At 40.5% G+C, this 17,038-nt stretch overlaps 1 protein-coding gene across 1 annotated transcript; it reads right to left on the reverse strand.

The window, feature by feature from the left end:
* Window positions 1–505: 505 nt before the first annotated feature.
* On the reverse strand, window positions 506–14,100 carry LOC307233527 (doublecortin domain-containing protein 2-like; the record flags this gene model as incomplete). The annotated part of the gene is made up of 7 exons (XM_080004865.1): window positions 506–700; window positions 1,112–1,166; window positions 2,266–2,415; window positions 3,067–3,201; window positions 3,818–3,894; window positions 12,781–12,835; window positions 13,814–14,100. The coding sequence occupies 7 exons, from the start codon at window positions 14,098–14,100 to the stop codon at window positions 506–508; spliced, it is 954 nt and encodes a 317-aa protein (XP_079860991.1).
* Window positions 14,101–17,038: the final 2,938 nt, after the last annotated feature.

The raw sequence follows: 17,038 nt of genomic DNA on the forward strand, positions 1-17,038 counted from the left end.
ACTACCAGAGTCCGTGTTTCACTGTTTTGCAGAGTGCGACAGACTTTTAGAGCTTTTTAGTCTTTTAAAGGAAAGTTTTAAGCTCTTTAAGGAGGAGTGGTCCAGAAACGTTTTTATTTTTGGGGTTAGATACTACAGGGCCAACGCAGAGAAATGGCGACTGCTAAATTTTCTTGTAGGGGAAGCGAAGATGGCCATCTACCTCACAAGGAGGAACAAACTGAGGGGAAAGGAGAGTGTTTTAGGAAGAGTGTTTGTAGCGTTGGTCAGGGCAAGAGTGGTGGTGGGGTTTAAAGGTTTTTTTTTTTTTTTATCCCTTCAGTTGAACTCGATTTCTTTTCCCCATCTGAAGGGGACGATCTGTTGGGCCGGTGAAACGGCTGTGTCAGCATGCACCCCCTACCCCTGCCCCCTGGAGCGTCTAATGAAATTTACTTTTCAACTCAAGTCAACAAATATATCAGATATCCCAGACATCCGGTCAGACATTGCATTTCAGGACATTTCACTGCCACCTACCGCCGTTGGGGATGCCCAGGGACATGCTCAGTCCGCTCCTCTTCTTCCTGAGGGAGATGAGTCTGGCCTGGGAGATCTCCCTGACGATGGACGACAGGTGTTCCTTGTTGGAAGTGCTTTGGGCCGGAGGCGAGGCCTTGGACTCTCCTCCGCTGTTGCTGCTGCAGGCCAGCGACTTACTCTGGGTGGAGGGGGTGGTTGAGGGGATACAGATCGTAATTCTGCTTTTCTGACACAGAAATATTTATTTTATCAAACAGTTATTTCCATAAGACTATCTCAGCTCAGATAAAGTTTCGTCAGCGGCACCGGTGTTCAACATGTGCTCTGGAATGCTCTGCTCAACTTTGAATGCCCTCCAATCTCTCCAATTGTTTCGTTTTACAGTAAACTGGTAATGATGATTATGACTATGAATTTGGATTGCATAAGGCCAAAATAGTCATCACAATGAGAACTAAGAAGGTAGATAGATGTATAGATAGATAAGTGGATAAAAATCGAACTTTCATGCATCAAGTAATTGCTTTGAAGTAATTCAAATTGAAAATTGACATCACGCAAAAACAGTGAATCGCAAAGGAGCACTTACATTTCCATTTTGCTTTGCAAATCTGTAAATTGGGGGTAGGGAGAACGTCTTTGTTCTAGATAAGAGCCAAGAGTGAACAGATGTTAAATTAATTACTGCAATACGACATAGGAAAATTTGTAGTACAGTACATGAACATAAGTACAGCAAATTCTATGGAACACTTATTAATTAACCTTTTTTTTTTAGATGGCATTTAAAAAAAGGTTCCAAAGCAATTATGTACTTCTGCAGTAGTCGGTAGCCAACTACATAAAATTTGTTTTGAGACTAATATACTTATACTACATTAATATAGTATTAACAACATTCTCAGGTTCCTTTTTCTCAATTAATACATGAAGGGAAATTGCATTGTGCTTGTCATTGGAAGCAAATAATGTAAAGTCAAATTTCAACCCTCAAATGCACTTTAAGGCCTTCATCTTTGCTGTGTAAATTAAAAATATAAACCAGGTTCTATGACACATACAAGTAATTCTAATTGATCCGTGACTCTCAGTTCGTACAGAACATACAATAAGAAGTCAAAAATGAAAGCAAAATTTCAGACATATATTCACTTACATCAAGTACAATGTATAATTAGAACAGTTTTCAAACTTTTTCAGACTTTTTGATTACCTGTAAACACATCAATACAAAGAAATGTTTTTTTTTTTCAATATACTTTCTAAATATGTATTCCCTGATCGGGCATATTTACCAATGTCTAAAAGGGCCTTATCCCATTCGATTGTAACAGTTGACACTCACAATCTAAATGCCAACACAGTATATTATAGTATTTTATCAAACCGCTCTGTGCGACACTATATTCTGATTGGTCAATAGCAGCAATCAGCGGTTAGTTATTTCTGAATAATAACCGCTGTCTGTTAATAATCCTTTCACTTTGCTTACATGATAATGCTAATACCAACTAGTGGTGCCATTTTGTGCCGCGGCCCATATACTACAATTGATAGACTTGAAGATGCAAATACTTATTACGTCCAATTTCACAAACAGTAAATAGGTTAGTTAATTCAGTAAGTAGTGTGTAAAAGGCAGGATAACAAGCAGCCAGCTGGTCATTATCACAAAATAACCTATTGCTATTTTGAAACATGGTCAGTTACATTTTATATTACGTTCTATGGTGCAAGGCCTACCCGTTGACTCTCCTGGTGCTTCTGTGTTTGGTGAAGAGCAGGTCGCTGTAGGGCAACCTCTTATACTTCTCTCTTCCCACGGCCACATAGAACTGACCGGCCTCCAGCTGCTTCCCCTCCGTCACCTGGTGGCCTTGGAAGGTGAAGAGGCTTCATCACACACACACACACACACACACACACACACACACACACACACACACACACACACACACACACACACACACACACACACACACACACACACACACACACACACACACACACACACACACACACACCTCAGGAGGTGGAGCGGGTGGTCTAGTGATTGGAAGTTCGATCCCCGGCTCCTCCTGGTAGAATGCTGAAGTGTCCTTGAGCAAGACACTTAACCCCCCCTAACTGCTCTCAATGAGCAGGTGTGCGCCTTGCACGGCTGCCGCTGCCATCAATATGCGTGTGAATGGGTGAATGTGAGGCAGGTATTTTAAAGCGCTTTGAGTAGCCGCAAGACTAGAAAAGTGCTATCCAAATCCAGACCATTTACCATATATTTTTGGAGATTCAGCTCTTTGCAAGTGACTCAGTAAAAAGATTTGGTCTGGTAACGAGTCAGAAGAGTCGTTGTGAATGGAATTCTCCCACGAATAATTTAATTCTGCTAAATACTTTATTGAGGAAGAACGCAAAGTGTAAAGCAGTGAAACAGTTTAACTAGTCCAGGAGTCATTGCCCGGGTGACTCCAGTTTACCGAGTCATTTAAACGATTTGTTCGCAACAAACGAACAGTCTGCGAATCTTGCATGACTATTTGGTACCTGCGTACGCCCCCCAAGACCCTCAGGCCCATCTTCTCCGTGATCATCTCCAGGATTTTGTCGAACTGGACCAGCATCTTCTGGTGGACCAGCAGCCGGATCGGCGGATTCAACAGGTCGCCATTGGCTACCACGCTAAACAGAGGAAAACCACACATGGATTTTTGGCAGAACATAGACATATCACGGCTCCTCGTCCTCTTTGTGAGTTTTGGAGGGGGATATAAAGATAATGGAATTTTTGGGTTGTTTTGAATTCATTTATCTATGCATTTATCAACAACAGATAAATGAATTAACAATCTAGCCAATTTATTAACATTTATTTACAGTATAGATAAATGAATTAATTCAATGAATGAATCTAGTTATTAATCAATAAATAGATAGATGAATCAACACGAGTCCATTTATTTACATATTTATTTATAGATAAATCAATGAATTTACCTATTTATCAATAAATAGATAAATTAATAAACAAATGAGTGTAATGCACTACTTTTCCACCATTTAACTATCAGTATTCATGATTTTTTCCTTTTGTTATAAATGTATATAACCAATTTAAGAAGATCAGGCCACCGGTAACAAGATAACAAGTTACAAATATTACAAATATTTCAAATACTCCTAATCAGGTTATACGTGTTGAATGATGTGACACCAACAACAAAAACTTTTTTTTTTACCATATTAAATAACGTCAACATTATTTTACCGGTGCATGATATCAAGATAGGACACTCACAATATCGGGCACGGCTCCTTGAGAGGTTTCAGAAACCTAGCGGAAACCATGATTCGACTCTGTGGCAAAGGTTTGGCCTGCAGGGAGAGACGAAAGAAAGTTAAAACAAATACATAAATAAAATGGATTCAGCATCTCAAAGTTGTAAACACAGATACTTTTTTTAATCTGCCTACTTCAATGGACAAAAAAAACATTTTACAAGTGCATGTATTTGACTATATGTGATATCGATGCTATGGAAAATCAAATGCAACCTAAGAGCAGGCCCAGATCGATACTCACTGTGTACTGTAAATATTAATATTAACAGCAATAACTGAGTATATTAAGTCAATGTGTGGTGTATTATAAGCCTAAACTGTACCAAGCCTAAGCTGCAGACAGTTTATTTTCTCATTAAATGAGAAATATACAATGTTCTCAGACTTCATAGGACCAAAAAGAAGATCATTTCTATGGCCTTTTTAATATACAAAAAAAAAAAAACTATATTATGGCAATGATGTGTTTGACTAAACAGAAAAAAATGATTTTGTGATTTATTATTTTTTTCATTTAAAGCACATGAACAATAAATATGAGTAAAATTCCCTCCAACTACATTATCATAAGGATTATTATTGTTGTTTTATGTACTGTATGTATGCTTCTCATTGACTTATTGTTTTGTATGTATTGTACTTATTGTGAGTCACCTTGGTTAAAACCATCTTCTGAATGGTTAAATGTAACAAAACATGAATAATCCACATATAAGATGAATTTCATGTAGGGTGTACAATACATTCATCATCACTAACACAAACCCTTTCTATATATTTTAGGGGGTTTTCAATGCAACAGCGTCAAATTAACATTCACTATGGCAACACACTGTTGAGATCAAAGAACCATTTTCTTTTCCCCGAAGAGAAAGAGCCATTGTCCAGACTGACAGGCGCTGGCCTTCGTCTCACCGCAGCATAATTAGCTATCCATAATCCTGAGGGAAGTGTGAGGTTGCAGAGTGCGAGCACTGGATGTTCCGTGCCCCCAAAAACACCTGGCAACCCGCCACGCACAAAGACCTGGATCCTGCGAGATCCTGCCGTTTGGGGAGGAGGGGTATTAAAGGTCTTCTGGGGGTACGGACGCCCTGGCAACATCTAGAGACACAGCAGGACTCTGAGGTCACTTCATAAAAGAGACACTATGTGAGGTATAGTATGTCTTAAAGAGACAGAGAAAATTAAAATATACAATAAAAATAAGAAGAAACAGATGAACAAAAGATAAATATAAAATAAACAAAGAAATTTGGCAATAAACCTTATGACCCTAAACAATACATACAAACTTAAAAATCAATAAAAATAAAGAACAACATAAATCAACCTAAAAAATAAAGAATACACACCAAAAAAAACAAACCTAAATGTGAACTAGAACATAGAAAAGGAGCAATATACAATAAACCTAATAATAAACAAAAGATAAACCTCAAAATAAAGAATGAACAAAAATAATTTCACAAAGCGAATATCTAAGATAGTGTATAGTCGTTTTAGACCAGTTTATTTTACCCAGGACACCAAAGGGCGGATTCATGTTGAATTCATTGAGTCCATAGTTAATTAGTAGGTCCTTGATGCATCTATCCTTGTATTATTAAAGGCTAAAACAATGAATCGTCTACCACGTACAGTATATATTATTTGTCTCGAGGGTCAATATGGACAATAGACTGCAGAATAGTTTCATTGTGTGCAGTTTTCCAAAACAGGGAATTGGGTTTGGACAAAACCTACTTGAAAACCCGATGGGAAAAATTAATGTACCAAACGGCACTCTACCCTGTATTAAATTGAATACATACAAAATAACATTTTGACGTGCTGTCAAATAATATACTATAAAAAGAGAGACGGGGATGGTAGCTCAGGCGGTAGAGCTGGTGGTCTAGTGATCTAAAGGTTGCTGGTTTGATCCCAGGCTCCTCCTGCTAGCATGCTGTAGTGTCCTTGAGCAAGACACTTAACCCCTAATTGCTCCTGATGGCTGCGTCTGTCGGTGTTTGAACAATTGTAAGTCGCTTTGGATAAAAGCGTCTGCTAAATGACTAAATGTAAATGAAATGTATATAGTCTATACAGTATATAAAGTATTAACATATTTAGTATATACACACTACTCAAAAAAAGTTAGGGATATTCGGCTTTCGGGTGAAATTTCAGGATGAACCTAAAATGCACAATAATCTTTACAGGTGAACTTAATTTGACCTTCTCTAAACTTTTGAATGCACATGTCCAACTGTTCAATGCTTCAGTACTTTTTGCACAACTTGCTGTTCTCTAACAAGGAGCTGAACGGCAAAATTCACAACAGGTGTTTGATCCATGAATCAACCAATACATTTCCTGGTTCAATTAGAATTGGTATTCAAACAGTCCTCTTCATCACGCTGTTCACATTTTGACATCATAAGACCAAGACGACACCTAACAATTGATCAACAGTATCTCACCATTGTGAGGCTTCAAAAGGATGTTCTCAGAGGAAGTGGCCACTGAGCTTAGAGTGTCACAGAGTGTCATCAGCAGGTTGCAACAGAGATACAGAGACTGGAAGAGTCACAGAAAGGCATAGAAGTGGACGTCCTTTGGCCACATCCCACACTGATGAGCGCTTCATTGTGAACAGTGCCCTGTGGAAGCGGATGATGAATGCCACTCAACTCCAGGCACATTTAAGGGAGGTGAGAGACACCAGAGTGTCACGTCAGACCATTCGAAACCGTTGACATCAGGGTACCTGACCACACCACCAGGCACAGGCATCATCGTCTTGCACAGGCCAGGGAGCATTGACGCTGGACGAGGCACCAGTGGCCTCAGTGCTGTTCTCTGATGAAAGTCGATTCACGTTGAGCAGAATTGATGGCCGCCAACGATGTTGGAGACGTCAAGGAGAGCGCTATGGATCAGCCACTGTTGTCACCAGACGAGCCTTTAGTGGTGGTGGTGTTACAGTGTGGGCAGGTGTGTCTAGTCAATACAGAACTGCCCTACACTTTGTGAATGGTACAGTGACAAGGCCATACTACCTGAATAACATCATTAATCCAGTCATTGTGCCCCTGCATGAACAACACAGGCCTCATTTCATCTTCATGGACGTCAATGCTCAAGCTCATCGAGGTGGCATCATTAGGGAACGGCTGCTGGAGACTGGGGCACCTCAAATGGAGTGGCCTGCTTTTCTCCAGACCTGAATCCCATAGAAAACCTATGGGATCAGCTGAGTGGCCGTGTAGAGGCTCAAAACTCTGTACCCCAGAACCTCAATGACCTGAGGGCCGCCCTTCAAGAAGAGTGGGGGGCCATGCCTCAGCAGACAATAAGTGGACTTGTGAACAGCATGAGATGTGGTTGTCAAGCTGTAATCAATGCTCAAGGGCACATGACAAGTTATTGAGACAGACATTTTTTGTTGAGGTAAACCCACCACTGTTGTTGCTTTTGTTTCAATAAATTGATGAGGAAATCACCATTGCATGCTTCTACTTAAATGCCCTACTTTAATGATATATCACTGTAGCGGGAACTTTTCACATTTTCCATATATGTCACCCGAAAGCCAAATATCCCTAACTTTTTGTGAGTAGTGTATATATACAGTATATAAAGGGTCCTGCGTGATGAGATGCTTGACACTGACGCCACGGTAACGTACGCAGCGTGCGATACAGACTGGTCAGAGAGCTGGTCGTAAGTCCAAACGGTCGTTAAACAGGTAGGTCCTTAAGTGAGGAGTACCTGTATATACAGTAAATAAATATCAACAGGAGCTATTTAAAATTATTCTTGTATTTTTTCAAATAGGCCAAGTGCCGAAGTGGGAGCCGAAGCCAAAGCCGCAGCTCGAGCTGCAGGAGCCGGAGCTCACAACTTGTGCGTTCTAATAATTTAAAGAAAATGTGCACTCCAACTCAATTAAATATGATATATTCCACAATTTGTCCACTTGATTTGTCCACTTGAGAGGGCAGAACAGTGTACCGGCAGCTTGTGAGAGGTGCTGGTACACTGTTATGGATATGATTTGGATTGTAACATCAAAGATAAGATAATCAGGTTAAACGGAACCTGATGCTGTGATATGAGTAGAATTAGGAAAAAAAAAAAAGTCAGATCAGAGAAGAACATACAGAGCGGACACGGAAGCAGTGTGCGGAGGAGAAGAGACGTACTTGCAGTAGTGTTAAAAAGTTTGGCTCTTTTCAGTGAGCCAGACACTGAAAAGAGTCGGCTGTTACAGCTAATTTCCAATTATGCAATATAAGATTTATTTAAACGATGAAATTGTATGAAATAATTTATTCCACTAGAAAAAAAAAAACATCATCTATAATGATTTCTTGTGACTGAAATCTATAGTGACAAAACAAAAATAAGTCTTACAAGATTGGGTAAAATAACACTACGTTTTGTTCCGTCCCACCCCCATCATTCTCATACAAAGCAGAACGTTCTTCTGTGCGCTACACTTTAGAGTCCAGGCAGAGTTTCCTGTGGAGTGTGTGCTACACTTATTAGAGTCCGGGAAGGAAAAGTCGCGTACAAAAAAAAAAATCGAAATAGTCAACGGAAAAAAATCAATAGTTGACGTCCCTACCCAAGTCGACTAATAGATTAGTCGAATAATCATCCCCATCCATAGTTCTCATCAAATTAATCAATAAACCACCATCAGTGGGAGGGACGAAGTCATTCAGTTCTTAGTAATTTTTTTTGAATTTATTTTTTCCCCTCACTGATAGCCGACCCTTGTTAACCGATCATTAACAGTTATCAAACAAGATTAAAACAGACAATTTGGAATCGAAGAAGGTCTGGGGTGTGACATACGATTATACCAGGTTTCCTTTTTAATGTGATAAAATAAATCATATTATGATATAGACAATATTCAGACTTGTTGACGACATTAGGGGTTGGCATGAGTACTCGATTTGGAGCACTCCGTATTCGTTCAACGTATAGAGTCATCTAATTGTTACATTTTTCCTAGATGGTGCGTACAATTAGATTGGGGGAAAAAAGGATCCCATTACTTTAAATAATGTACAATCCAGTCACACACCATTAATTAATTTTAAACAGTTTATTATCACTATAGGATTTAAATTTTGCTGCTCTGTTTCATTTGTAAAGACCTGAGCACACCGCGGCCGGCACTTCCGGGTTTGGAAAAGCTGCGTAAGCTGTCTGTGGTGTGGGGGTGGTGTAGTTTAAGCAGCCACACCTGTCTTGGGTCTAGGTAATGGGGCATGTAATCAGATGTGGCTGTACACCTGTTGCTCGTCAGAGCAATCAACAAGCAACAGGTAAATCACCCATCCCCCCCCCGCACACACAGGGAGCGCCGTCATGACATGTGTCCATCTGTTCCCCGGCTTGTTACATCTTGCCACTCTCTACAATAAACTGTATAGTGAGTTTGCAACATCTCTGCCTGTGTCTATGTGTCTGAGGGCCCTGCAAACGCCACTAGGGTGGCGTGTGTCATGCGGAACTGTCACACTATCCTCTTACATGCCTGAAATGAAAGGCACGTGTGGCTGCACCATGAGAAATAGATTGTATAGTCTATTTTTCTTTTGCCCTGCAACAAACTTCTTTAAAACTTTAATTACTTAAAAAAATAAAAATAAATATATATATTTTTTTTTTTACTGATAGTATTACTCTGTCAAAATTCTTGTTGGTTAAACAGTTAATTATTAACATCCCTAGGCCCAATGATTGCGTGCCACCCTGAAATAATCACAATCAGGTAAAAAAAAAAGAAAAAAGGCTCTGACCTAACCACATAATCAGCAAGGAGAAGCAGGGGGTGGGCACTTGTAAGGACGGATTAGCTATTTTAAAGCTTGACAACTAATCATAATAGTAACAACAAAAGCTTAAAGCTCAGCTGTTATGGGAATGGGAAGAAAATGAGACATGTTTAACCACAAAAACAAATGTATAGAATGAATAGGCTTTGATTCAATGGTTGGTTTCCTAAAGTTATCCCTTTTATTAGAAGTAGTAGTAGTGGTAGTAGTATTATTATTATTGTAGCATTTTCCCCCTTTGTTTTGGTCTATGTTGACTTGTATGTGATGCCACGAGAGCTCAGCAATAACACCACAGACCCACCCAAAAACATCCTAATACTATTTGTTTGGTTTCAAAACATACATTAACAAAATCACAATAGCCGATTTAAGACCAGCATATGGGGTACCGTATAGGTACCCATACTAACTGTAGGCAAAGCTACTACTACAAAATAGTTAATCAATAAATAATTCATAATTTATCTTGAAGCTAAAGAAAATAATAATAAAAATAATTAAATAAAAACGGGAGTGATGGCGATAGAAAAAAAACCCCGAAAAACTTAGGGATATGGGAGTGCAAGCTCCTGTTTGTTTTGGCTATGACGGTGTGGCTGGTGATTAAAGATGCATTAAGGGGAGAGGGGGGGGGGGGGTTAGGATCCACGGCGTAAATAATTCACGACCACTGAGGCGGTGAGGCAAAATGGTTCTTTACGGCGCGACAAAGGAAGCGGAACGACTAAACACACCTCACGCCTCTAATCTCGCTCAAAGCTCGACTCCTTCCATGGTAAAACTATTGTGGAGGTGTGAGAACGATCGCAGAAGTCCACAAACTCCCATCTCTCTTATCGTCAGTACCAGTGATGGAGTGGGGTTAAAAAACGGCCCTAGCATTTGCGACAGAGCCAACCCCCCCAAATGTAAACATAAAAAGCTTGAGATAGTGATTTACAGATAAAACTAAGAGTGTTGAGCCGCAGCTATCCTGAGGGAAACTTCGGAGAGAACCAGCTACTTGATGTTCGATAAGTCTTTCGCCCCTATGCCCCGGTTGGACGACCGATTTGCACATCAGCAGTGGCGTAGGCTCTGTTTGAATATTGGGGGCGTGGACATTAAGCAGGGTCCGGGGATCCTCCCCCAGGAAATTAAGAGCATCAAACACTTGATTTCCTGCATTCTGGTTAATTTTGATGCACCAATATGTGCCTTTTCTGCATCAATGTATGTGGAAATGTCTTTATGTAAAGGAAAGCTTCAATCAAAACAACACTACAATGCCTGCACAGCACAGCACAGCACAGCACACATCATGCACGACAGCGAGCGCACACAGCACCACTGATAGGTTGTGACCGCTGTCACAGCAGTCATGTCATTTTGGAACCCGCTTCGACTAATGAGCTGCCTAATGTAAATTATCAAAAGCTAGAATGTTTAGGAAAATGGGCACGGTGGCCTATCAGTTCATCAAATACTCACTGTTTGAAGGGCACTCGGTGAGCCTTGCGCCCCACAAAGTCATCCACAATGCCCCGCCCATGTCCAACTTCTTCACCCAGCCATTTTCAATTGATAACATGGCCAATCCACTCAGTCTATTCTGTCCCATTGTGCTCCTCAGTTTTTAATTCGTTTTTGTTTGGAGAATGAGCGCTCAGCGGTCGCAATGGTGACGGGAAGAGTCAGAAACTGTTGACAAGTGATTGATGAAGTAAAGATGTTAGTGGCAGTTGTTGATGGCGTTCCCATGCTCAACTGTTGTTTACATGGAACCCTTCTCCACTTGGCCCTTGCTTCTACCACCAAGATCTGCGCCCTGCAGCATGTATGACCCGACATACATTTGGAGGCCAGTCACTTGTACATCTGCATTTTGTAACGTGTGCATGAAAATAAATCAACTACTCATGCAACACAACATTGAAAAAATATTTAATTCATTGAATGGTTTTATTTCAGTCATGACTCAAATTGTTGTCAATTTATTACCGACCGTGATTCCTCCGTGACTTAGGGAGTATATATACACAATTGAGTGCACTGATTGGAGGTATGGTAATGCTTTAAAGTTGACACTGATCAGCGCTTCAACCAATTATGTTAACACCGGTACATGCTATGGGCTTTTCTGGCATTTGCCCGACGGCCAATCCATCACTACTCAGTATAACCAATGGGAAACATGTTGAACTGTGCTTATTAATGTGGCCTACTCACATGTGACTTAAGTGATGCGAGACTCGCAAACAATTCTCAACTCTTTTAAATGACTCCGGAGATGGGAGAAACGCTGTCAAAAGCATGGGAGAGGAAGTGAATCTTCAAATCACAAACTTAAAATACTTAACTCTTGTTCATCGCTTACTGGAAGTCCTCCCTTGCTCACCGCACATTTAAGCAACTGAATGCAAGGTGGGTAGAACAAAGTTGGAAATGAACAAATTAACTCAAAGAATAATAACTAAAGGAGTAAATAAAAATCAAACAACTTGTTTTACTGAGTGACTGATCAAGAGTGGTTGCTGAGTTGCTTGTGCATGTGTTGATGGTCTAAATTAAAAGCAAATAAGATCTGGATGATTTATATCATGAAATTAAAAGAAGTATATTGAAGCATATTGTAACAGAGACAGATATAGTAGATACTATACTCACCTATCTGTATACTGTATATATTTTTTAACAGCAATGTTTACATTTGTCTGTTTATCTGTCTGCTATCTTTGCATATATATATATATATATATATATATATATATATATATATATATATATATATATATATAAAATTACTATTATATATATTTTTTAACTGCAGCATTTACATTTTCTTTAACTGATTTAATTATAAGCTTATCTTCAATTATCTGTCTATATGTTTTGTTTTAGCAGCAATGTTGAAAATGTACATTTTTTCATTTCCATTTGCTTTGCCAATGTAAAACATACAATATGTTTCCCCATGCCAATAGAACTATTTGAATTGCATCGAACATGCCACTGCACATTTTCCAACATCTGTTGGGACAACCTCACTGACTGACTGTAAAAATGGGGTTTTGCATGAGTCACATATCAGTCTGACCGGCATTGGAAGAGTCTGCATCATCCTCTTCTTCCTGGAGCCGATGTGTAGGTAGCTGCAAAAACAATAAAAGCAGCAGATTAGACTAAACCATGCAACCAAGCTCAAGCACAGCAAGTTCAGGTCTTAGGCCAGGAAGAATGTCTTGTTCAAGCAGCTATTGTATTTCGTCTCCACCAACAATTGGATATTTAATCCAAATAACTCATCCAGGTCAAAGGAAACTCAATACCAACAACTTCAACCACTTCCAATTTATTATTGGACACATTGGTCAGTTATTAGCTAGATAATATTATTTTGTTATTACTTCACCTACTTCGTTTTGCGCAGCCTTTGTATTGCTATTTTATAATGTCACTGCACTACACAGGACTTGTATGATGTATGTGACAAATAAAGTCTTGGATATTGAATCTACTGACAATGCCTGATTCATTAATGCACAGCAACACTACTACTGCTGCAACAACTAGTCATACTACTACTACTACTACTACTACTAGTACAACATTCCTCATAATATTCGATTTTTGGAGTGGAGAAATGTAGCACTGTAGAGCATGCATGTAAATGTTGTACTATACATGTAATAGTTTATTAGATGGGATAACCAATTTTGTTCCCCCCAAAAAACTATAGGGAAACCGAGTCAGTCAAAAATTCACAAATCTATTGACTAACTTTAATTTTAACAGAATTCCATCATTGACTCGTGAATATTGGGCCGCAGGTTCGGGCTTTCCAGAGCACCTTTAGATAGACAAGTTCCCTATGAATTAGCAGGGTCTTAGCTGTCCCTTCTCAAACAGCCAAATTGGCATCTGGGGCTTTGCTGCGTAAATCTCATTATCTTTAAGTCGCTTGTAAATCGGAGCGTCAGTGTTGGCGGGTCACGGTCCACATCAGCGCGCCTCTCCGAACACCCAAAGCCCAAGGAGCGCTGCGTGGAGTTCCCTTCGACCTGCGCGCCACCGGAGTGAGGAAGGCTCACGCATGAAAATTCGATAAGGGTGAATCAAATCCGTCTTACTCCAGTCTCTTGAACCTCTCCCTGCCGGCGGCCACGTACTGCTCCCCGCTCTGGATGCTCTCCAGGCGCTCCACGCGGTGTCCTCCGCGGGGCGTGTAGATGTTGCGCACCGCTCCGAACTGCGCCTGGACGCCGCCGGTCACCTCCCGCAGCAGGGTCTCGAAGTTGCAAACCCTGCGCTGGTTGATGACGATGCGACGGGCCTCGTAGTACGGGTCTCCGTTCCGGTACATGAAGATGTTCTTCACCACCGGCTGCGACAGAAAGTTGGGCTTCTCGGAGCCCATCGCGCCGGCCGTGCGTAAAAGAATGAGGATATAAATGCAGGAGTTGAACGGCGACGGGTTCCCGAGAGAGAAAAAAAAAAACAAAAACAACGGTCAGTTGGAGATGAGGCGTTTCCTCATCGACGGTTATTCATTGTGCTCCAATGCGACTCCATGGTGGTTTCCGAGGGCTCCAATTTGGAATGAGACGATATGCTGCAGCTGCGCAAAAGCCACTCAGTGCCACTTGGAGACGGGAAGGACTTCCCTGTGTAAAGCGCACCGGAGACACCTTGGGGAATAAAAACAAAACAAAGCACACAAAACAAAAAAAAAACAAAGGACAAATGTGCTTTGGTGTCCAGTTGTGTTTATTCTGCACTTTTAGAAGGTGTGAGGGAAATAAAAGTGTAGGGTTAGTGAGACCTCCTGCGACGCTACGCTGCTGCAGGTGATGAGGGCGCTTGGGTTGGGCATCACGGGAGCTCATCTGTTGGGATGTACCCATGGCAACGCACTTGATCCTCCTCACGAATTTCCACGAACAGGTGAATGAATAGTAAATAAAAAAATCCTGGTGGGGGAAAAAAAAAAAAAAAGAAATAGTCGAGTGGACTTTACTCGCCCAATCGCTCATAAAGTATATCCCAAAAATATATATTTACAAAAAGAAGAAGCATTGGCCAGGCTCAGTCACAGATTAAACTCTGCAGCAGTCCAGCATGCAGGTTAATTGGGCACCGAGGGACCAATTGGAGGCCTGGCTTCAACAGAGGTATCCTGAAAACGGGTCAGCGTGGGGCAAATAACATGTTTGTTTTGAGGACCAAAATTATGTTGCATGACAACAAGAGGAGCCGCAACTCGTTTATTATTTTGCATTATTGTCAAGTGGCAGGTTTCCTGCAGCAATAAAGGCCAGTGGGATTGAAAACAATTGAGGCAATGGGTGTGTGGTATTCTGGCCACATAAACTAAACTGGTTCATGTAGGTCGGACAAATTTGGTTATAAGTTGTGGTTTAAACAGTCCACATGTTATTCAAGTGCTTCACCATACGGTTATAGCCATCTGCTCCCCCCCATCTTCATCATCTCAAATTCATATTTTCAAAAGATGCTGTTTTCAGTATTCCAGTAATCATTATTTTACAGATAGGAAAGGTGCTAAACCCTAAGCCTTGCTGTTTAATTGCATTGATTCGATGATTCCCGAAGGACAGATGCTGCACTAAAGGACTGCAAATGTAGAACACAGATCATGTATGTGCTGGGATCTGCTGACATTATTTAACATCAACACATGAGTGCCCATCGTAACTTATTCCAACTTAGACCAAATGTGGTATTAGTTCAAGAACTGTCAACAAATCTATCTTCCCATCATCCATCCATCATCTTGGACATGTGTTGTGCAGGCAGGCAAACACAATAAAAACAGGACAAATGTATAAAAATAGTTGTAGATAATCATAATCGCAGATGCAATCGGTATCTTTAAAACAGAAGACCCAAAGCTCCATATATCTAAACTATAAAACACAAGGAGAAAGAGAGGGGCAAGGGCTATGGGCAAAAAATGATTTGTTCTATTAAACGTTGTTCTCAGTCAAACCCACAAGATGGTGCTGTGGTATTTGCTGGAAGAGGGCGACGTTGCAGGGTAATTGGATCTGTAGGCCACATAGTAAAAGCTACCATTAACTTGCAGGCTTTGCCCTGTGTTGCCAGCACTGGGGTTTCACTGTACAGCCTGGTAGCTTTCTGGTCGCTTCCTGGACTCTGGTCCCTTTCGTGCGGGCGGCTTGGCCGTTCACGGTGGTTAAACGGACAAAAGTGTGGAAAAACAGCTGGTCGGCCGGCCTGTTCCATGCAGACAGGAGAGGGCGTTTGAACCCATTTCCCGCTCAGCATTTGATTACAGGGGCCTTAACAAAACTATGGAACGGAGTCACAATGTGTAATCATTCTCCCTCATTCTCGTGTGATTTGCGGCCCGCCGCTTCGCGCCGTCTTCTTCTTCTCTTGTAGCGTTCAACAGCAGTTAGCAAACAACATAGGGTGCAGGACCACCACCCACTGATCTACGGACGGAGAGGAATTACAGACTGACCCACAAAAAAAAAAAATAATAATAATAATAATAATTATAATAAATAAAGCTGCAGGTAGCATTACACAGGGTCTAGGGTAGTCAGCCCTTCGTTAGACTTCAATGGATGACTTTGCGTTGGCTCTCTGTTCCGGTGTGTTTTGTGACCGCAGGAGTTAATTTGTTCCGGCCTGATTACAGGTTGATTCTATGATCGGTTGGTGTCTGCGGCTGTGGGTGGGTTTCCTACATTGGGACTAACGGCGGTTATCATTCTCAATTAGGGTTGCATGACTACGGCTAAAATGATAATCACGATTATTTAGTCACTATTGTGAGCATGATTATTTATCACAACTATTAATCCCTTTTGGGGAACAGAATTCTTTATTGCACTTTGTAAATCAACAGAAAATCGCCTTCACAATAATAATGTAATTTATAAACCTATAAATAAATAAATGAAGGTAAGTGGTTTGACTGACTTACATTGTAGAGGATATACCTGTATAATGAATTAAGTTGTGTATAGTGGGCTACACATTTTTGTTGTACCGGTAATTGTAACAAATCTTTGAGGCATCTGGAAGACACAAAAATAATGAAAATGTTTCAAAACACATACACAACAAATACATGTTCCTTATATTATGTGTTGATTATGGTTATTGTTACCATTAATTATAATTCAGGAGGTTTGTATACATTGATATCTCCGGAATGTTTATAACCTCTGACAGTGTTGTTATTGGGTTTTTATTTTGTAAAACTTACTCTGGTGTGTGTCAGTTGTTCTCAGAAGCGTATACATTTATGACGTTTGATACATTGCGCTTTGTTTAATCCCTGGTAATACTTGAACTTAATA

Source organism: Zeus faber (genome assembly GCF_960531495.2).
Source record: "Zeus faber genome assembly, chromosome: 8".
NCBI lineage: Eukaryota > Metazoa > Chordata > Actinopteri > Zeiformes > Zeidae > Zeus > Zeus faber.